The sequence below is a fragment of the Artibeus jamaicensis genome, unplaced genomic scaffold (genome assembly GCF_021234435.1).
Source record: "Artibeus jamaicensis isolate MK-2021 breed Jamaican fruit bat unplaced genomic scaffold, CSHL_Jam_final scaffold_1019, whole genome shotgun sequence".
In the NCBI taxonomy this organism is placed as follows: domain Eukaryota; kingdom Metazoa; phylum Chordata; class Mammalia; order Chiroptera; family Phyllostomidae; genus Artibeus; species Artibeus jamaicensis.
In genome coordinates this window covers 2,947,656-2,970,544 of record NW_026522025.1, presented here as the reverse complement: position 1 = coordinate 2,970,544, position 22,889 = coordinate 2,947,656, and the positions used below count along the sequence as shown (strand labels likewise).

At 42.3% G+C, this 22,889-nt stretch overlaps 1 protein-coding gene across 2 annotated transcripts in view; it reads left to right on the top strand.

The window, feature by feature from the left end:
- RAB3B (RAB3B, member RAS oncogene family) overlaps window positions 1-22,889 on the top strand; it is a 65,526-nt gene that overhangs the window by 29,898 nt on the left and 12,739 nt on the right. For both annotated transcript variants that reach the window (XM_053655637.1, XM_037148777.2), the window contains exons 3-4: window positions 14,494-14,612; window positions 17,638-17,762. In XM_053655637.1, coding sequence (XP_053511612.1) covers window positions 14,494-14,612; window positions 17,638-17,762 — 244 coding nt within the window. The remainder of the gene's footprint in view (window positions 1-14,493; window positions 14,613-17,637; window positions 17,763-22,889) is intronic.

The window sequence follows — 22,889 nt, the reverse complement described above, 5'->3', positions numbered from 1 at the left end:
TGGCTGTAAAAACCTATGTGGGTTGTGGCAGTGGCAGAAACTCCCAACCTCACAGGAAAATTTCTTGGAGAGACCCACAGGACCCTAGAATGTACACAAACCCACCCTCCTGGGAATCAGCACCAGAAAAACTCAATTCGTTTGTGGGTGGCAGGGGAAGTGACTGAAAGTGGGTGAGAGCCTAGCAAGCGGTATTATTCCCTCTCTGACCCCTCCCCCAAATACAGCACCACAACACAGCAATGTGGGTTATCCTTGCTGGCAAATACTTAAGGCACCACCCCTTACAATATAACAGGTGCACCAAGACAAAGAGACATGGTCCAAATGGAAGAACAGATCAAAACTTAGAAAAAGAACTAATCAATGAGGAGATAAGACAACCTATCAGATGCAGAGTTCAAAACACTGGTAACCAGGATGCTCACAGAAATGATTGAGTACAGACATAAAATAGAGGAAGAAGTGAAGGCTACACAAAGTGAAATGAAGAAAAATATATAGGGAACCAACAGTGAAGGGAAGGAAACTGGGACTCAAATCAATAATTTGGAAGAAGTAAACATTCAAACAACAAAATAAAGAAACAAGATTTTAAAAAAATCTTAGGGACCTCTGGGACAACTTTAAACATTGCAACATATGAATCATGGGTGGCCAGAAGGAGAATAGGAAGAGCAAGAAATTGAAAACTTATTTGAAAAAAATAATGAAGGAGAACTTCCGCAATTTGTTGAAGAAAATAGACTTCCAGGAAGTCCAGGAAGCTCAAGAGTCCCAAAGAAATTTGATTCACCAAGACACATCATGGCTAAATTACCCAAGATTAAAAATAAGAGAGAATTGTAAAAGCAGCAAGAGAAAATGAGACAGTTATCTGCAAAGGACTTCCCATAAGAATTTCAGCTGATTTCTCAAAAGAAACCTTACGGGCAAGAAGGGGCTAGAAGAAAGTATTCAAATTCATGAAAGGCAAGTACCTACATCCAAGATTGCTCTACCCAGCAAAGCTATCATTTAGAATGGAAGAGCAGATAAAGTGCTTCCCAGATAAGGTAAAGTTAAAGGAGTTAATCATCATCAAGCCCTTATTATATGAAATGTTAAAGGGACTTAACTAAGAAAAAGAAGATCAAAACTATGAATAGTAAAATGTCAACAAACCATAACTATCAACAACTGAACCTAAAAAAAACAAAAATGAAAACAAACTAAATGAACAACTGGAACAAGAACAGATTCACAGAAATGGAGATCACATGGAGGGTTATCAGTGGGGAAGGGGAAGTGCAGAATCGGGAGAAAGGTACTGGGAATAAGAAGCATAATTGGTAGGTACAAAATAGACAGGGGGCGGTTAAGAATAGTGTAGGAAGTGTAGAAACCAAAGAACTTATAGGTATAACCCATGGGCATATAACCCAAGGTGGGGGGGTGATGCTGGTGGAATGGCAGATGCAGGGTGGAGGGGGATAAAGAGGAGAAAAAAATGGGACATCTGTAATAGCATAATCAATAAAATATGCTTTAAAAAAATTGAAACCCAAGGCCCAGAGTGGGTGGGGGTAGAGTATATGACGGCTTTGAGTCCCAGTTTCCTTCCCTTACACTATCAATTGTAAGGTACATCCTTATTTCAGAGTTGTTAAAGTGTAAAACAGCAGACACCTTAGAATCCATAAAATATTTTATTTTTACACTCCAGTGAAGATAGACCTGTTTGTACTCTACTGGGGTATTCGTAATCTCCAAAGCAAGTTAGTGGTAGAATTAAACCATATCCAGGCCTGCAGCCCCAGCCTACAACATGCGACTCCCTTAACTATTGTCAGGCTGCTTCTGACAGGTTCCTCTCCCTCTCAGATGATTGTCCTCCCCCCTGTAAATAAATTTCAAGGCCTTTGCTTTGCACAGATGAATGTTTATCCTATATTTAGAACACTCTGGCACCTGTATGCAAATGATCCTCGGGGAGTTTGTCTGCTTTGGTGACTCAGGCCAACTCCCAAAAGAAAGCAGCTATGAGACCAAAGGGAAAGCACAGCCCAGGGGGGGATGAAAGTCCTGGGCTATCTCTCTAGTTGTTCCAGAAGTCCTGAGAATTTCCTTCTAATCTCTTGCCTGCCCTTATATACTAACTCTTATGTCTCTGTTTGGAAATGAGTTTATAAGTAGGTCCCTGGGCCAGGCTCCAAGCTGAGGTTTTGAAATGTCATGTCAGAAGGTGCCGTGGAACCCAGGCCTGTGGATGTTCACATCAGCTCTGGTGCTGGCTCAAATTTGGGGGAAATGTTTCTTATCAGGACAATGGAAGTAATGTGGGGGATTGGAGAAAGACAACTTTATCAGACAACCCAATGGCTCTGCCCTGTGGAGCTGGAGAGTTGGACTCACTGGGGTGATAAAAGGTGGAGAGAGCAGGGCCTCACCCACTTCTCCCAAACGCCAACTTTTCTGGCCCTTGGCTTAAGTAGCTGTGACCCCATCCTCAGTGGCCTTACCACTTAACAACACACACTCACTGAATGTCCTCAGCGGCTCCCTGTTCTCTGTAGCACAGGGTTCGAGCACCTGATCTGACCGTCAGGACGTCCATGATGTAGCACCAGCCTCGCTGCCTCCCTGCTTTGTCCTCTGACTGGTATTTTAAGCACTGTATTTCAGAAATCTAAAACATTATCAATTGCAAGGTACATCCTCATTTCAGGGTTGCTAAAATGTAAAACAGCAGACACCTTAGAGTCCATAAGATATTTTATTTTACACTCCAGTGAAAATAGAACTGTTTGTACTCTACCCAGATGCCATGCTGTTCCAGGCCTTACTTCTTTTCTCTTTTTAGCTGTTTATTATAGAAAATTTCAAGCATTACCTCAAGTAGGTAGACTAATACTACATGGACCCCATCAACCATCCACAACAGTTATCACCTCATGGTTTGTGCTCCATGTTTTTCCCACAGTTCCTTCTCTCTGGACGGTTAATAATAATAGCAATGGCCAGTTCTCACTATGGGTTTAGTTTTTCTTAATGTAAAAGTAACATATGCTCAATTAAAAAAAAACTTTGAAATTAGAGTCAGGCATTAAAAAGAAAACATTATTGACTAGGGTGGTTTCTTTCCAGTTTTTTTTCTGAATTTTAAACATAGTTTAGGTCATACTGTACATTCAATTTTATATCCAGCTTTTTTACATAGCATTGTAAGTATAACTAACATTGTTAGAAAATCTTTTTTTTTTTTGAAAAAAAATTTTAAAGATTTTATTTATTTATCTTTAGAGAGAAATATCAATGTATGGTTGCATCTCATGGGTCCCCTCCTGGGAACTGGCCTGCAACCCAGGCATGTGCCCTGACTGGGAATCAAACTGTGATCCTCTGGTTCGCAGGTCCACGCTCAATCCACTGAGCTACACCAGCCAGGGCAGAAAATCTTTATGAATATGTTTTAAATATTTCATTGTATTTTGTAGGGAAGATGCACCATATCCATTCATTAATATTTGTTCCACTTACCATGCGTTGGGCACTCTAAACAGTGGTCAAAGAACGAGGCGCAGTCTCTTGTCTCTCAAGCTTAGTTGTTCTCCACTGTTGGAACATTTAACTGTTCCTTAGTTTGGGCTGTCATGAATCATGTTCAGTGACCACTGATCATCCTTGTGTGTAAAACAGTTCCTAGGTTTCAGATTATTTTCTTTAGACAGATTTTCAATAGTGAAGTCCTTTGCCAGCTTCAAATATTATCTAATTCAATAGGTAAAAAATAGTGTCTCACTCTGGCTGGTGTGGCTCAGTGGACTGAGCTCTGGACTGTGAAGCAAAGGGTCACCGGTTTGATTCCCTGTTGGGGCACATGCCTGGGTTGCAGGCCGAGTCCCCAGTGTGGAGGTGGGAGGGTATGAGGGGCAACCACACACTGATGTTTCTCTCCTTCTCTTTCTCTCTCTCTTCCCCTCTCTCTAAAAATAAATAAATTAAATCATTTTTAAAAATACCTGTAACCTTTTTCTAAAACAAAACAGTGTCTCATCATTTCAAATTGCATTTCTCTGATTACTTATTAAACAATCATTTATATACTTATTAACCATTTGTTTTCTGCAGACCGTCTTATAAGGGTCCTATTTTTATTACCAACGATTCCTTAGTACAAGACCTGACTCTCATTTCCCTTTACCTGCGGTGAAGGGATGTACTAAGTATAATCTTATTCCAAGTTTCTCTTTTTCCTCCCAGCCCCCTTCCACCTCACTTCTTCCCCTACCTCTTCCTATCTTGAAGAGGAGTTGGGTGAGTCACATAAAGGATACTGCAGGTGGTAAATTAGATGAATTCCCCAGAGAGATTTCTCTGAATGCTCTGAATGGTGCTGATGTCAATTGAAGGCAAAAAAGAGAGGAGAAAATGGGTTGGCAACTCTGATGCTAAATTTGTCCGTACCAAAGCACTGGAGTGTTATGGGTGATGATTCATTCAGCAGGTACCTTTAAAATACCTGCTGTGTGCCCAGATCTGTGCTGGGTACTGATGAGGGTGTATCTGCTGGAGAGAACACAAATGAAATAGATTATAACCAACAGTCAATTATGTACAAGTCAGACATGTTCAGACTAAGTGGAGATGTCCAGCAGACACTGGAAATTTCCATGTGAACTTTGGAAGTGAGGGACACAGGGGAGGATAAAGAGCCTCTGTGAGAGACAAAACAGGAGCAGGAGAAGGTGAGGGGAATAAACTGATGAAGAGAAGTTTCACAGAAGTGGAGGGAAGAAGAGGTTTCTAGACGAGGAGCGTGTGCTGGGGATGTCATCTTTGTTATTCAGAGCAACAGAGATTACATTATCTATCCTTCTCTGATTCATTCGTTTGTTCATTCAGTACTTTAAAAGTACTTGCCAGGTGTCAGGCATTGTTCTAGGCATTGCTGATGGTTCAGAAATCAAGTCACAGTCCCTAACCCACAGTCTAAATGAGGAGACTTAGATGGGAGTGGAAACAAATCCCTGATATAGGTGCTATGGGCCATTCACTCAAAAAATATGTATTGAACATCTAAGATATGCCAACCACATTGAGGAACAATGAAAGGAAGCCCTATGACCTGTAATTTATGTGCTCGAAGTAAAATATAGTGCCTATAGCTTAGTGGACATCATGGAGATGAATTGTCCTATCTGTAAGAGGTTTTGAGCTTTGAGTTTTTTGAGGGTTTTGTATGAGACATCAATGCCAAAAGTAAGAATTCAGGGCACTCATGTTCCTGGGCCTTGGCTTCCCTTCTATAAATGAGGGAGTTGACCCTACACGTACCTACCACAGGATTTGTCATATGTGAGGCAACTTCCCCCGTAGACGGAGAATTCTGAGCTCAGGAGTCACATGGGTCTTTTTCACTGGCATAACATAGGCTTAGTAAATGCTAGTAAATGGCCTTCTAGCTCTAATATTGTATAGTCCATTGCCTCTAAGATAAGATCCAAGTACATTTTGTGGAAGCCCAGAGGAATGATGATGAATTTCAATGCTGGATTCCAAAGAACTTCCAGAATAGGTGCCCTTTGACTTAGATCTCAAGAGTTAGATAGGATTCCATTGGGCAGGGAAGCGCTTTATAACCCCCAGTCCTGGAGTCTAATGACATCTTTCCTGCCCTCTGCCCTCAAGGATCTACCAGTTACTAGCTATGTGCCCTTGAACTTCAGTTTTCTCACCTGTAAATCAATAGTGACAATAATACATTGTATGCTGGAAAGAACACTGCATGTGGAGTCAAAATATTTGGGTTGGAGTCTCAGACCAGCTGGAAAGTCAGTAGCTGTGTGACCTTGGGAAAGTCACTTAACCTCTCTGGGTCTCAGCTTCTCTACTTGCAGAATAAGCTGTCACACTTAATGAGCTCTAAGATGACTGGTTTCTTCTGGCTGTAAAAAGTCTGCATCACAGGGCCATTGTTAGAGTTCCATGAGATGATGCAACAAAAATGCTTGTGAACTATACTGAGGATAGATGGGTATAACACCAAGCCAGCTGCAAGGGACTGTGCTCTCTATTCCTCAGTCCTCTGCTTCTACCTGGCTGCACCTAAACTTTCCTGTAAAGCTCTCTCTGTCTGGTTTCCTCCCACCCCCTTGGGACATAACTGGCCTCTTCTCCCAGCTGCTGCAAAATACAAAGGGCTTGGAGCTTGGCAACTGTGGGTTGGATGGTGGGTGTGGGGAGAGCTAGCCTGGGAGCTCGAATTACCTGCCTCCCTAATGCTCATCATCCCCCCACCCCCACCCAATCCGGCCTGGAGGAAGTGGATTGAAGAGAAAGGAGAGAGGAGCCTGGCTTGGGAGATCAGTTATATAACAGGGTAGGATCCAGGGATAGAGGCTTCAGAGTTAACCTCTTACTAGATGTGTGACCTCTCAAGTCCGTCACTGCTCTGGGACGCCCTCTTTTGTCTATAAGATGGAAAGGAACTAGAAAGAGAAGGTGGTTAATATGATCTTACAGACCCTTTTCCAACCAACCCTCAGGTCCTAAATGAGTTTTCCCTACTTGGCACATTGTCAGCCCATGGGTTTCATTCACCAGCATTTTTATTAAGTGTCTACTATGTATAAGATGCTATAGTTGAGGACCTGGGATTTAGCCAAATATAAGAGTGGGTCAAGATGCTCATAGGCTGAAAGAAGAGACAGACAAATAAGCCAGTAATTATAAGAAATGTGATGTGTGCAGTGATATAATGCTAAACCATAAAAGGGCAGAAAAGGAATTTACTCTGTGAGAGGAAACAAGGTCAGAGAAAGCTTCAGAGGTGATGTAGCTTTCGAACAGGTTGTGAACTATATATAAAAGAGAAGGAGATTCCAGGCAAAGCTTAGCACAGCAGCACGAGGCCCACAGGTGTGAAGAAGCAGTGTGTTTGGGAAACCACAAGTGGTTAGACAAAGCTGGAACTCGTTGATTCAATGGAAGAGTAAGAGGGAAGGAGCAGAAAGGGTCTGTATGTTCACTGAGAAACTTGGACCCCATTGTGCGGGTCGTGTGAAACCAGGGAAGGGATTTAGACTGAGAGGGGGATAATGAGCTTTGGATTTTTGAATGACCTATCTGACATTCGGTGTGCTCGATCAAAAATGTTGCAGACACCCAATAAATCCATCCTTTCTACAAGTGTTTACTGGAAACCTCTCCCATCCTACATGCTAGTGCTGTGCCAGACACAATAATAAGCAAAACCAGACATCCTGTTCTTATGGCACTTGCAGTTTGGCGGGGGAGACAAGACCTTAATCAAATAATTATACAAATAAATACAAAATTACAGTGGGGATGAGTGCTACAAAGAAGAAGCACGTGGTGCCAGGAGAGCCTGTAATTGGAACATTTGACTTTGCCAGGTGGTCAGGGCAGCTTCTCTGTGGTGCTAAGCTCCAAAGGGCCCTGCTTCAAGGACAGGCACTTGTGAAGTCGCCAAGAGAGTGGGCCTTCTGGCTTCGGAATCCCCATCCAGGGAATCAAGCAGGTATTGCATCCTGTTCATCCTTTGATCTTCAGGACCTGGCCAACACTTGCCACAGAATCAACGCCCAGTGAAGATTTGAAAGAGAAGAAGAAAGGGAAAGAAGGAAAGCCCCAGTAGGCACTTTAGATGTTTGAACATAACAGTTCCAGTCCCCAGAGTCGTAGACATTTTCTTTCCTTCAGTTGTTACCATTTCAAGTTCCCATCGCTGTCGTTGATCATTCTGCTAATTGTCAAGGTCCCTGTGACAGGGGATTTAAAACATCAGAGATGTAACCTTTGTACACAGCACTGTGGTTTCTTGGAGCCAAACCTTTGTACACAGCACTGTGGTTTCTTGGAGCCAGAAGCCCCTTTTCATCATTCGCTGTCCTTCACGTTTTCAGCACTCAGCTGCGGCTTTTGTGGAAGGATATTCGGTCCTTCTCCCCCAGGGGGCCCTCTGGGAATTAACTGAGACAATAAGAATTAACTTCCTAAACTCTAAGAGCTAAACAATCCTAGAATTTAAATATTTGGCTACTGCATGAGTGAAAAATTAGATTTATTCTTTGTGTCTCCAGACGACAAAATTAAATCAATGGATAGAAATTACCACATGCAGATTTCAGCTCAGCAGAAGGAAGAAATGTTCTAACAATCAGAACCATCCATCAGTGGAATGGCTGCATTTCAAAGGTGGGCATCCAACGTTGGAAACACTCAATACAAGACTGCCATGGAAGAAATTTCTATTTTGAGTGAGAGGGTGGATTGAATAACTTCTAAGGTTTCTTTTTAACTTTAGAATTTAACAACCTGATGATAGTCAATACAAGCAAAGGAGCTGGGAGAGGGCACATGTGGCAGAGAGAATAGCGTGAACAGAAACATGGAGCAGAAATAAGCGTGGGCAACCATGAGGAAATTCCAAAAAGAAATGAATGGTCTGTTTAAATGGATTATGCAATGGAGGATAGAGAAGATAACTAACATTGGTTACACATAACCTTTGTGCCAGACACATGTCCTTCCATTTAAACTTGGTGTGTGATTTCCAGCCTTACCCTCTGATGGAGGGGAGATTGTAGGCCCCAGGAAGTCTTAACATGGTTGGAAGACTTTCTATCTTGGAGGCTGTGAAGTGGGCTAGGTTCTGTCTCGGGGCGGGTGTGGGGGGAAGGAAGAAGGGAATAAAAACTACACAGTCTGGCTGGGCTGTAGGCTGTATTGAAAAATTCACAAAGACAGAATCTGAATCCTTAGTCTCCCTTCTTATTTAGTTCATGACTCTAGCAATCTACTTAATCTCGGTGACTTTCAGTTAATTTACATATAAAATGGAACTGACATTTTCCTTCTCCAGGCTGATGTAACAATGAACAGAAATAATGTAAAAGGGCATGCTGGGAAGAGCACAGGCTTTGGAATCAGAGAGACCCAGCCTTGCATCTCAGTGGGCCATGAACTGGTTGCAAGATCTTAGGCAAATTGTTAACCTTTCCTTATCTGTAAGATAGAAATGACAGTATTTCAAGGCTATTTTGAAAATTAAGTAAAATAAGAAAAGTGCCTGGCATATAACAGTGCTCAACTAGCAGTTTTATTTTGTTACTACAAATAAATGAGATCCCATATGTTAAGCACTTATCAAAGAGCCTATTGCAAACTTGGTGTTCAGCTGATGTTAGCTCCCTTCCTCCCTGCCCCTGTGTCTGTCTGCCACACTGGAGGCCAGAGCAGTGGCTTACTTACCCTGGTGTCTACTCTCTGGCTTAATGCTATGCCCATATGAAGAGCTCAATGAATGTCTGTTTCTCAGAGTGAATTGATTGCTCTTGATGACATGGTTGGTCTCTTTCCTCAAGTAGCCAGTGAGTCATGCCACTTTCTTCTTCCTGTCTCCTCTCTTGTTCTATTTCTGACTCTGATCAGTGGGAGGGGAATCAATGTTCATCAAAGTGATTTTTAAAAATAAAAGATAGAGAGAGGGAGGTTTAGGAACTATTCTCTGGGCTACTTTCTTTCCATTGAGTACAGGATTTTAACAGCTGGATTGTTGTTGTTTCCAATCTTGTTTATTTTTAGGTGAAATAACAATGACAATAATATCAACAGTAATAGCAGCAGCTACTATGAGCTTTATTGAGAAGCTACTATGTGCTTGGCACTCTGCCAGGCTCTACTTATATGTTATCTCTAATCCTTACACAACAACTTCACAGTTGGTCTTACTATCACCACACTACCTATGAGGAAATGAAGGCTTGGAAAAATTAAATAATAATGGGAAGCGGTAACTTCCCATGCTTGATTTCCTATTATGAGCTAGGCACTTAAAAAACATATTATTTTATTACAAACACCCTGCAAAGTAGGCATTATTATTTCCAGTTCAGGTGCGAGGAAGCTAAGCCTCAGAGAGATGAAAAAAATCGAGCTGTCCAAAATCATACAGGTGCTGAATGGTAGAGTGAGAGTTAGGCCACAGCCTGCTTTGGCCTAACTCTTTCATTCATTCATTTCCTTTCTATCAGGCCATTTGCTACTCTTTGAGGGAAGCTTCATGTTGAGATTCTGTCTGGCGGCAGCCATAGGCAGGTGTAATGAGATGGAAGTGACATGTGACATGAGACGCATCTGCTCCAGCTGGGCAGAGCCTAGGAACCTGCTCTGGGGCTGACTCTGGAAATACAAAAATAATAACTGATGCCCATCGGGCACTTACCGTGTACTAGGAACTATCCCAGGCATTTTAGATATAACTTTCTTAATCTCTACAATAACTTTACAAAGATATTGCTATTATTTCCATTCTTAGAGAAAAAGGAACTAAGGCCCCCAAAGGTAAATTGCCCAGGGAGGGGATCACACAAGAGCATGAAAACTGGAGATGTTGATCACAGGAAGCTGTTTTGGAGACTGCCTTCCGTAATCATATAGTTAGTAAGTGGCGGAACAGGGACTCACACCCAGTAGCCTAACTCCAAAAACCATGCTTTAACCCCAAAACTACATGGCCTTTTTGTTTAACAAGTAGTACTTGAATCCCTACTGTGCGCCTAGCTCTGTGCCAGGCACTGGGAGTACAGAGATGAAACTGATTCCATGTCCAAGGTCATTTATTATTCCATACCAGGATTTCCAATTAATTGGACATCAACTGGTGACAGGACTCTTCTGTCAAAACCTGGGGCACAGAGCCAGGCTTCTGGCAGAGATGAGGGACTAGAAACTCTCACAGAGAAACGGAATAATGCAGGTGAAGTGAGAAGTCCTGAGACCTGGAGGCAGTGCATTTTGTCAGAAATCCTACCTGGGCCTCTGGATCACCAGACTGAATGGAAGTGTGGCTTACTTCTAAACCCTAGAAGACAAGATTTAGAATCTGACCCTGCAGATCTGTGGGAGAAGTCTTGTCTGTGGTGTTGGCTCTGAGGGGGTCATGAAGCAGAGGCAAGGGCATGGGAGGGGTGGATCAAATATCGTTGCCCTGTTTCATAGGTTCACACAGAGCTTTTGTGTAGATACGGCAGACAGTGAATGTTTCTCTCAGTAGTGCCTAAGATTCCCAGTGTTAGATGTTCACTAACTCACTTATCCATCTCATCATTCATTCATTAATTCATTCATCTACTCACTTATTCACTAGCTAGAGAAGACTCTGTTTGCTAGGCCTCTTAGAGAGAGGTATTGTTTATGGTCAAAGTACTCTGAGAAGCTTTTTGAGGTGAAGGGCAAGATACCCAAAGACCATATTCAATGGACAGGAGATGGTGATTCACAGGCTCTCCAAGGATAGTGGGTGTGTTATATGCAGATTTTGTTTGGCTGGGTAATCCCATGCAAGTCTGGGCCACAGCTGAATGACTGAGGATGTGCTGAAGCTGAGCCCTGCCAGAAACATAACTGTTACATTTGGTTTCTCATCTCCTCACATCTAATCTGCCTCTATGTCTATAATTCACCTCTTAGATACCTTTTGAATCTGGTTTTATTCCATTCCCATGGCCACCACTCTTGTTCAAATCCCTATCGGGTCTCATGTGAACCACTGCAAAGATCTTCTAACCAGCAGTTCTGCTTCCCATGTCTTCTCCCTCCAGCCCACTCTCCACATCACAGAGTGATCTTTCTGAAATCTAGATTTAATTATGTTAATCCCATGCCATAGCATTCAAAGTTCTCTGTAGATTCATCATCTACCCATTTCCCATCATTCCTTGAGTTCTTCTAAAGTGCTTACTGACAACACTTTCTTCTGACAAAATACCTTTCCTTCACTTCTCTGCTTGGAAATTCTTTAGAAAAGTCTCTGTTTTCCTCCTTCTACTGCCAAATAAGCACATCTTTAGGCAATGCTTCTGGGCTCCATAGAGACTCGCCTGTGGGAGTCATTATGCTGTCTCCTCATGGGCATACCATGGATTGCACTTTCTTGGGTGTGGTCATGTGACTTGCTTCAGCCAGTGAAATGAGAAAAGTGGAAGTTTAACACCAACACATGAGTCATTCTTTTTCTTAAAGATGTTATTTATTTATTTTTTAGAGAGAGGGGAAGGAAAGGAGAAAAAGATGGAAACATCAATGTGTGGTTGCCCCTCACATGCCCCCAACTGGGGACCCAGCCTGCAACCCAGGCATGTGCTCTGACTGGGAATGGAACCTGCAACCCCTTGGTCCCAGGCCCATGCTCAATCCACTGAGCTATACCAGCCAGGGAAAGTCATGTACTTTCTTTTCCTCTGGTAGCTGCTTTGTCAGTCTTTATCCTAGAATAAGGACAAAAACCAGAGCACCCAGTCAACCCTTAGCCCCTAGTGGATATGTAACAACAATGAAAAATAACACCGTGTTGTTTAAGCTGTTGAGAGTTGTGCTTGCTTGTTACTGAAACTCAGTCTATCCTAATTGATACACTATCTCTGAGTTGACACCTTCCATAACTACCTACCTTACCTGACTTGTGTGGCACATTTTCTTTTTACAACTTATCTGGTACTGATGACATACTGGTACCTATTGCTAATTATCAGTTTGATGTGGCATGTCTTAGCCACCTCTACACTTTTACTGAGGCTTCCTGAGGGCAGAGATGGTTCCATTTTTGTATCACCCAAATGATGGTTCATGGCCAAGGCAATATAGTGTAATGGGTGTGGGAGTCAGACCGACTTGTTTTGAATCACAATTTTGACATTTAGTGGGCAATCTCTTTGAACCTCAGTTTTTCTCATCAGTAAAAGAGAGTAATATATACCCTTCAGGGTTTTTTAAAGTCTGTGGATAATAGGTACAGCATAGGTACTAATAATGTCATGCTATAATTATTATTATTCCCATTATCATTATAGATAGTGTCCAATGAGTGCTTGTAAATAAATTTTTTATTGATTGGGGTATAATGGTATGTGCATTGGACTTGGAATCAGAAAACCTGGATTTAAGGCATAGCTTTTGTCACTAGCTTTGAGACCTTAGGAGAGTCACTTAGCCTCTCTGGTTTTGTTTTTTTTTTTCTATTCTCAGTTACAATATGCAAATACTAATAACACCAACCTCACAGGGATTTGATAAAATTTGAAAGAACTAATATATATGTGCCCTGGCTGGTGTAGCTCAGTGGATTGAGTGCGGGCCTGTGAAGTAAAGGGTCACCGGTTTGATTCCCAGTCAGCAGGGCACATGCCTGGGTTGCAGGCCAGGTCCCCAGTGGGGACACATGGGAGGCAACCACACACTGATGTTTCTCTCCCACTCTTTCTCCTTCCCTTCCCTTCTCTCTAAAAATAAATAAATAAAATATGTTTTTAAAAAGAACTAATATATATGTTATTGTAAGTGTCTTATACATGCTCAGGTATTACACAGTCTAAAACTGTGATGACACAAGGGAGATTGGCTGGTCCCTCACCTGAGGACTGTGGGGACCTTTGGGAAGCATCCCATTGTGATCCGGAGACACTTCTCTGTTGGGCTTGGTTTGGCTGGCTTGCTTACTTGTTTGTTTTTCCAACTCCACTGTGAGCTGCTTGAAATAAAGAGTTGTCTTAGGAAATATTTTTTTGGTAAAAATGTTTATTTCTTCTTATGTAAAAGTAATACATACTTATTGTAGTGAAAATAAAAATATAAAGAGAAAATGAAAGTCCTGATAATTCTTGTCTCTCATACAGAGATAACTTAACTTTTGATGTGTTTCTTTCCAGATTTCATCTCTGCACACACACTTAAAAAGCTGATATCACAAATACAAGCATTATCCCATGTCATTAAATATTCTTCCAAAAATAAACATAAAAATTTTTACATTTTAACCATGTTCCTATTGTTGAATATATAAGTTGATGATACTTTTTGACTGTCTAAATAAAGTGATAACAAACATTTTTGTGATTAGGTATTTGTCTGATTTGCTAATTTTGTAGGAAAACATTTTAGGAGAAAAAATTCTAGGTCAAAGAGTACAGATAATTTTGATGCTCTTGAGACTTCCATATTGATTTCCAGAAAGACTGAACCAAGTTGCACATCTCATTATATCCTAATCTATAGTAGGAATTATAATTTAAAATACGGTTAAAACCTTTTTATATAATAAATATCCATTTACATTTCTTTTTTTTAAATTTATTTATTTTTTAATTGATTATGCTGTTACAGTTGTTCTACTCCCCCCTTCATTCCCCTCCACCCTACCCCCCCATCCCCACCATTACCCCCCTTTAGTTTATGACCATGTGTCTCAAGTCCTTTAGATTCTATCCATTTACATTTCTTCTCTGAATTGTTCAGTCCTCTTGCCCATTTTTCTGCTGGGATTTTAATTATATGCTTATTCATTTCTATGAGGTTTTAACAACCATTTTATTCTAGTCACCAAGTATAATACAGGACACATAATAGGTGCTCCTATTAGTTAATTGTTGTGGGGAATTTTTAGAAACAAAAGCAAGCTTTCTAGGAGGCTGACTCTTTCCTTCTTCCACCCAGGACACAGCTGGGCAGGAGCGGTACCGGACCATCACCACAGCCTATTACCGTGGGGCCATGGGCTTCATTCTGATGTATGATATCACCAATGAGGAGTCCTTCAATGCTGTCCAAGATTGGTATGAGAATTCATTCATTCATTCATTCATTCATTCATGAAACTATTCAAGAACACCTAAAGTGTGCCTTGGGCTAGAGATATCTGGGTGAATCAGATTGGCTCCTGTCCTCAAGGAATTCATGGATGAGAGGAGAAGACAGATAAGTAAGCAGGCAATGAAAATATCATGTGACAAGTGCAGTGATGAAGAGAGTCACTGGGGCTGTGGGAACCCAGTGGAGGGCTCTGTGGTGCAGCTTGGAGAGTCAGGGAAGGTGTCCTGGAGTTGCAGACACATACGCTGCACATTGTAAGATGAACGGGAGTTAACCAGAGGGGTGAATGGATAAGGATGTACAGGAAAAAATAGAGATGCGCAAAGGCAAGAAGGTAGGTAAGAGAATAGAAAGAGCAGAGGTCATGAAGGACTTTGTGTGATGGAGTAAGAAGTTTGGATTTTATCCCACAGGTGATGACATTTGAACAGGGAACCAACAGGTTCAGGTTAATGTTTTAGAAAGATCATTCTGGCCACATAATAGTGAGTGAATCCATACACTGCTTCCCTACAAAGTTTATCCCTGAGCTGGGTTAGGGGTCCAGGAGTACATCCAAACCAAGTCAAGATTCAATTCACAGTGGAAATCAGCACAGCTTCCCAGTGGTACAACCTCTGAGCAACCCATCTTTCTTCCTGGGGCATAAATTATAGGGAGAGAGGAGTGTGAGCAAAAGGACAGGTGAGAGGGAAGGGCCAGGACCCTGTGCTCCCATCAGTGGAGAGGATGAGGATGGGGGAAGGTGGAGCATCTGTGCTGTGGCTCTTCTTCAGAATCAGAGAGTCTGGGCAGGCCAGACACACAGCAGCAGGGCTGGGAAGTGCTAAGCTTTTTTCCTGCTCCCTTTTGTCAACAGCTGCCCATTTCCCAAGGAACAGTGGGTGTGACTGAAGCACTATTTGTACCTTGGGGCCTTGAGATGAGAGTGACCTTGCAGGCTGCCTGCTGCACCCCCACATTCTAAATAGCAGTGCAGGATGCCATCTGCATGTCTGTCATTCATTCATGGTTTTCCTTCTCAGCCTCTCTGTCATCCTCTTCTTCCTCCTTCTCCCCCTTCCCTTTAACAATTCCCCTCTACCTCCCTTCTTTCCCCTTCTTTTCTCTTTACTCTTCTTTTCTCTTTTCCTTTTTCCCTTTCTTACTCCCTTCACTCAGTTATGATTTTCCCCCCTCCTCCCATCTCCCTCCAAGGAGTGATTAGCTTTTTAAGTGCCATCCACCACTCATTCTTTGTTGGCCTTGACCTCCTTCCCTTTCTCCATCAATCCCTGTTCATTCCACCTCAGGAGCACAGTGACTTTAACACCTGGTGACAATTCCTCCAAGATAACCCAAGTTGCTTATCTGGGAGCTGAAAGTGGATGGAGTGGGAAGAGGGAGGAAAATGACAGGAAGAGTTGCATGAGTTGGCTCCAGTTACTTCCTCGAGGCTGAAGTCTAAGTATGTATGTCTCCTAAGCCTTGGCCTTTGAAATTTGCCTGTGAGAAACTTAGTCACAGACTAGCCTCTACCTGCCATTGAAGCCTCAGTGCCTAGCACTGAATGTAGCTCTTTGTTGGCTCACAACAAAAGGTAGTTGACTGAATTCCATCATTTCATGGAATCACTTCTCACCATTAAAGAAAGTTGGTGGTTGGATTAGTTTCAGGAGCAGAGCCAGTAGTAAGTCCTGGCTGTAGTTAAGATTGAGTTAGACTAAGGGTCAATGTCAGGATAGGGTCATAATTTTAGATCTACTTCAGCATTAACTCATTGGCTTATTCACTCATCAGATGTTCACTGTCAACTTCTCTGCTCTGCTCTCTTTGCTGGGTGCTGGCACCTCACAGCTGAATAAACATGTCCCTGCCCTCAAAGAAAGGACAGATAAATTCAGCCAAATGCCCAGTAAACATGTAGGGAGACAAAAGGGGAAGTAACCATTCTACGTGATGGGGTGGTCAGGGACAGAGTCAAGCCCATCCCACACAAAGAAGTTTCCACAATATAAGGGTCCTACTTTACACCATCTTTTAAATTTTTGTTTCTAATTATAGAAAACATACTTTCAAGATTTGAAAAGTATAAGAAACTATTTTTTTAATTTTCTTTTACTCATTTATTTATTTATTTTTAGAGAGAGGAAGAGAGGGAGAGAAACATCGATGTGTGAGAGCTACAGCAATTGGTTGCCTCTTACACACCCCCAACAGGGGACCTGGCCAGCAACCCAGGCATGTACCCTGACTGGGAATTGAACCAGAGACCCTTTGGTTCACAGGCTAGCACTCAATGCACTGAGCCACACCAGCCAGGGCAGGAAACTATTTTTTTTTTTAAGTTTTGTAATCATTGTATGTGAAAGAAAGCACTGCTGACATTTTGGTTTCTACAAGTAATCATGATCTAAGGGGTATGATTCACATAGGAGGGGAGGGAGAGGCTAGCTGGGCCTGCGGAAGTCTCTGTGCAGGGAACTGTGGGATAAGTCTTGGGCCTTGGAGGACAAGTTAGTGTGGGAAAAGGATTCACTGTATAGCAAAGGCACAAGCCACAGAAGAGCATTTGGGGAATGGGTGAGAAGGTTTGTAAAGGGGGAGGAAAGTCGATGAGGCTGGAGAGACAGGAAGTGAAAGGTCTTTAACATCTAACTGAGGGAACTAGACTTTATTGCACGAGTAGTGGGGGAAAGAAATCTTTTAAGAAAAATATGGTCAGATAGATGTTTTAGAAAGAGCTCTCTACCCGGTGAGAAGAGGGATAGGCAGATGCATTAGAAAAGGGTTCCAAAGAGGTAGGTGAGGTTTGCAACCAGGGCTCAGGGGTCAGCCTCTGTGACAGCCAGTAGGGGCAGGTATCTGTCTCTGTCCTTAGCTGAATTAATTGACAGTAACTTGGATGTTGGTATTCCCATGGAAGAGAATTTACTTCTTCAAGCTCCACAGAGTCCTCTTTAGTCTAGGGGGTATCATTAGCATGGTCCTGTCTCTGTCACTCTTTAGGGCCACTCAGATCAAGACCTACTCCTGGGACAATGCACAGGTTATCCTGGTGGGAAACAAGTGTGACATGGAGGAAGAAAGGGTTGTTCCCACTGAGAAGGGCCGGCTCCTCGCAGAGCAGCTTGGTATGTACATAACATGTGTGTTCATGTGTGTGCATGTGTGCATGGGATTCTGACATTGGGGGTTATGATTGTGAAGTATGTACATATGTGCTCTGTGAGTATTGGTTTATATTTGTGTGATGTACATAGAGCTTTGTGCCATGTAATTCACTACTTGTTATATGTGTATATTTGTTACATTGGATATATAAGTAAAACCAAATTATGAACTTTTAAAAATCAGCTCCTTCTATAAAAGACATGAAATGTTTTATAAAAATCATCATAATACATTTTTTAAAAACCTACATAAGTGAGAAAATTGGAGCAAAGGAAAAGCAAAGGTATGAGGAAAATAAGAGGAACCAGGGGTGAGATAAGTATGTATATTGTAAATTCTTGGGCACGTGCAAGAGTTGGGCCAAAATATTGGCTTTGAGCTTCCTAGCAACCATTGCAAAGAGGAAAACATAATCAGTTACATGGTTCAGAGATGGTTCTTAAGTAAAAAACAAACCCATTGTTCCAGAGAACAACTGCTCTTCATTGGCAACTGTAGAGCAGACTATTTGTGGTGTATGACAATGTTCTTAATGTCAAACAACCTTACAGTAACTATAACACTGAACATCATAGGCTGTGTCTTATACTTTCTCTCAATGTAAACTGACACTTCCTCACCAAAACACATTTCACAACAAAAGTTATTGTGTGAAGGGATGAAACAGTGAGGCTGGAGTATGCAGCTCAGTAATGCTCTGTTTCCCAAGGTTAAAGCATCTTGACTCTTGTGCTCCATTGACACCAAAGTGCCGCACGTGTGTCTCAGTGGCCCCGCAGCAGGACTCCTGCCTACATTTGCTTAAAATAGCAGCTTTTTCTTTTCTTTTTCAAATTTCATTTATTTATTTCTTAGAGAGAAGGGAAGGTAGGGGAGAAAGAGAGGGAGAGAAACATCAATGTGTGGTTGCCTCTTGCATGTCACCAAGGACCTGGCCCGAAACCCAGGCACACGCCCTGATTGGGAATTGAATCAGTGACCCTTTGGTTCACAGGCCAGCACTCAATCCGCTGAGCTACACCAGCCACAGCCAGCTTTTTTTCTTTTTTGTATTGGGGTCCACTGTAAGATCGACTTAGGGAAATCTTCCTGTAGAAGAATGCATGTACTGCTGAGCTTTTAGCCAGTCTTCTGTAAGTAGTTGTCACAACCTAGGTATAAGTTTGCAGAAGTATGGAGTTTAAAGTTATACTCTGATAAGTTTCTAAAGTAGAGATATTTAGGCTAGTATGTGGGTAAACTATTTAATATACAAGTGCATTGTATATATTGCATGTATTATGAGTTCATGTGTGTTGGGGGAGGTAGCCTATATTTTTCTTCCCTCCTCTATTCCCCAGGGTGTTCTGGAATAGACATTAGCAAACTGTAGGTGAATAATAAATGGGAGGTTGTGATTTGGGGCCATGCTGTTCTTATACCATCACAGAGGTTCTTGGGCCCCAGAAAGTGCCTCCACCCATCTGTGGTTCACAGAACAGTAAGCATGTGGTGAAGCCCACACCTGGGTGATCTCAGGCCATCTCTTTATGTTTTCAACCTGCTGTCTCCAGGGCAATACCCAGCACTCTCCCTGGACCAGCTATGCCCCATTTGTTTGGAATGCTCTCTTCCATGTCCCACCCCCTACCTTCATTCATCCAATGAACCCCCAACTCAGCTTTCAAAACAGCTCAAGCTTCACACCTTCTGTGTGTGAAGCCTTTCCTGGCTGCCCAGAGCTCTCTTCCTTGTGTCTGCACTGCACGCGCCCCACATAGGCAGCAGTCACAGTGCCCGCTGCACTTAGGTGCACTTGTTTTCTTGTCCATCTCCTGAACACACCATGAGGATAGGAAATGAGTCTTGTTTATTTTTGAACCCACAGTGCCTACCATATGGCCTGGCACCAAGTAGATACTGCAAAAAAAAGTTTTGATTAAATTTTTATTATGTTAAGTATTTGGCTGCCTCATTTTACTTCAATCCAATTAAGACTTCCTGAGTGCCTACTCTATGCCAGGTACTGCGCACTGAGATAGGATACATTTCCTGGTCTGTGGAGGATAGAAACAGTGATCCCCCAAGTGATTGGTGTTGTGATAGGGATATGCCATTGGGGTTGTGGGAATACCACTGGGGTCAGAGGACATGATGCCCAAACTGAGTCTTAAAGACAAGTAGGAACAGCTGACTGAGGAAGGAGGAGCAAGATATTCTAAGCAGGGGAAAGGCAAGGAATAGCACTTGCTGCTCAGGCAACCATAAATCATGGGACTGTGTGGGCCTATTGCAGTGTTTCTCAAAAAGAGAGACTCATGACACTAGAAGTGTGCAAGGTGGTTTTATGTAATGTTTTGATGTGTATTAGAAAAAATATGATCAGCATGTCAGGCCCTTAGAGTTAAACAAGACTAAGTTTTAGAAAAAATGAGTTAGTTTTATGTCAAGGGAAAATATAGCTTGCATGCCAAGTCCTTATGATTAAGATTTTTAAAAACCAAGTTGGTTAAATATTGATTAGGTGTTTACCATGTGTCAGGTACTGTTCTAAGTGTTTTATGGTATTACTCATTTAATTCAATCTCCTAGAACCCTCTGAGAAAAATACTTTTCTTATCTCTAAGTTACTACTTTTTTAACAGATGAGGAAACTGAGGCACAGAGAAGTTGAGTAACTTACTTAAGGTCACACAGTTAGGAATAGGTAGTGCCACAGTTTGAACCCAAGCGTAGTCTGGCTTCAGAGCCCAACCACTCACCCACACTATAGGGCATATATGGTAATAATGGGTGATGTATTTAGAGTCAGGCCTTGTATGAAATACTTTGCAGTGATTGTCTCATTTAATGCTCACTATAACCCTTCAAGGTAGGTGCTATAGGGCATGTCCAATACTCTGAAAAATGAAATTTACAGGTTAAGTAACTTGTTCAAGATTACACAGTTAAGAGATTTCAAGTTGGCTGCGGCTTGGGCTCCGTGTGGGGGAGGGGCAGCAGGATAGATTTTTATTTTTTAAAAGATTTTATGACTTCCGCCAAGATGGAGGTATAGGTGGATGTGCCGTGCCTTCTCACACAACCAAGTTTAGGGACAACTAAATATTAGCATCAGAAAACACAACCAGAACACGGAAAATTGAACTTTTCGGAAGTCCATTAACAACAAATTCTTCAGCCCGACTGGTAAGGGGCGAAACCGGCGTCTCGTGAGGGGTTGCACAGGAGGACTGAGTCGGACCCGGGCGCGGAATCCAGACGCACGGGTTCCAAACGCAGGACTGGACCTAGTGAGCGACCGAGCAACCAACCGGGTGAGCGACTGCAGAGGAGACAGTGGAGAGGCGGTGCTGCGTGTTGACTACGGTTGCCTATTTGCGGGCAAGCGGACAGGCGAGGGAGTGGGCGGTTGGACCGGGGCCCGGGGCCCAGCGTCCCCGTGGCTAGCGGCGGTAGAGGGCGCCGCCATTTCCCCGCTCTGACCACGCCCCCACATACAGCGTCACAACCCAGCGACCTGGGAGTCCAAGGCGCCACTTCTCACATTTAAAGGGCCAGAACAGACCAAAAATGTTGCAGGAAGACCTCAAAGCCCCAGAGATAAATCTAAGCGACGAAGAAATAGCAAAACTCTCAGACGCACAGTTTAAAACACTGGTGATCAGGATCCTCACAGATCTGGTTGATTATAGCCACAAATTAGAGAAACATATGAAGGCTAAACTAATGGAAATGAATGGAATTCCACAGGAAACCCATAGCGTTGAAAAGGAAACTGGGACTCAAATCAATGGAGTGGACCAGAAGAAAGCAAATAATGGCCAAACAGAAAAGAGTCAAGGAGCAAGAATTCAAAGAAATGAGGAGAGACTTAGGAACCTTCAGGATATCTTTAAACGCTCCAATATCCGAATTATAGGGGTACCAGAAGGGGGAAAGACACAACCACCAGTGGAAAACTTATTTGAACAAATAATAAAAGAAAATTTCCCCAATCTGGCAAAGGAAATAGACTTCCAAGAAATCCAAGAAGCTCAGAGAGTACCAAAAAAGTTGGACTCAAGAAGAAACACACCAAGGCACATCATAATTACATTAGCCAAAATTAAAATGAAGGAGAGAATCCTAGAAGCAGCAAGAGCTAAGGGGACAGTCACCTACAAAGGAGTCCCCATCAGACTGTCAGCAGATTTCTCAAAAGAGACCTTACAGGCAAGAAGGGGCTGGAAAGAGGTATTCCAAGTCATGAAATCTAAAGACCTACAACCAAGATTGCTCTATCCAGCAAAACTTTCATTTAGAATGGAAGGACAGATAAGGTGCTTCTCAGATAAGATCAAATTCAAGGAGTTCATCATCACCAAGCCCTTATTATATGAAATGTTAAAGGGACTTATCTAAGAAAAAGAAGTTAAAAAAACATGAACAGTGAAAGGACAACAAACTCACACTTATTAACAACCACACCTAAAACAAAAGCAAACTAAAAGAACAGCTAGATCAGGAGTGGAAACAGAAATGAAGATCTCAAGGAGGGTTAGCAACAGGGGAGTGGGAGGAGGAGATGGGGGGAGAAGGTACAGAAAATAAGTAGCATAGACAGTAGATAGAAAAGAGATGGGGGGGCAAGAATAGCATGGGAAATATAGAACCTAAAGGACTTGAGACACATGGACATAAACTAAAGGGGGGTAATGGTGGGGATGGGGGGCAGGGTGGAGGGGAATGAAGGGGGGAATAGAACAACTGTAACAGCATAATCAATTTAAAAAAATAAATAAATAAATAAACAAAAAAAAAAAAAAAAAAGATTACACAGTTAAGAAGAAGTGGAGTCAGTATAGATCATAAATTTATGTAGAAACATAGATGGAAGTGAGATTAATTCTTCATTAAGGGTTTAGGGAGGCACTTGAAGAGGGCCTTATTAATGAGTTGCTCAGATTTGGGCAGTAACCCAGCTCTGTCCTACTCCAGTTCCTGAGCTTTCCTTTATTGCTTAACAGAACTTGCTTACTTACAGTGTCTCTCTCTCTCTTACTAGACCTTGAGAGCAGCTGGTTATGTCTAATTTGTCCCCTTATCCCAAGCACCTAGAACAGGGT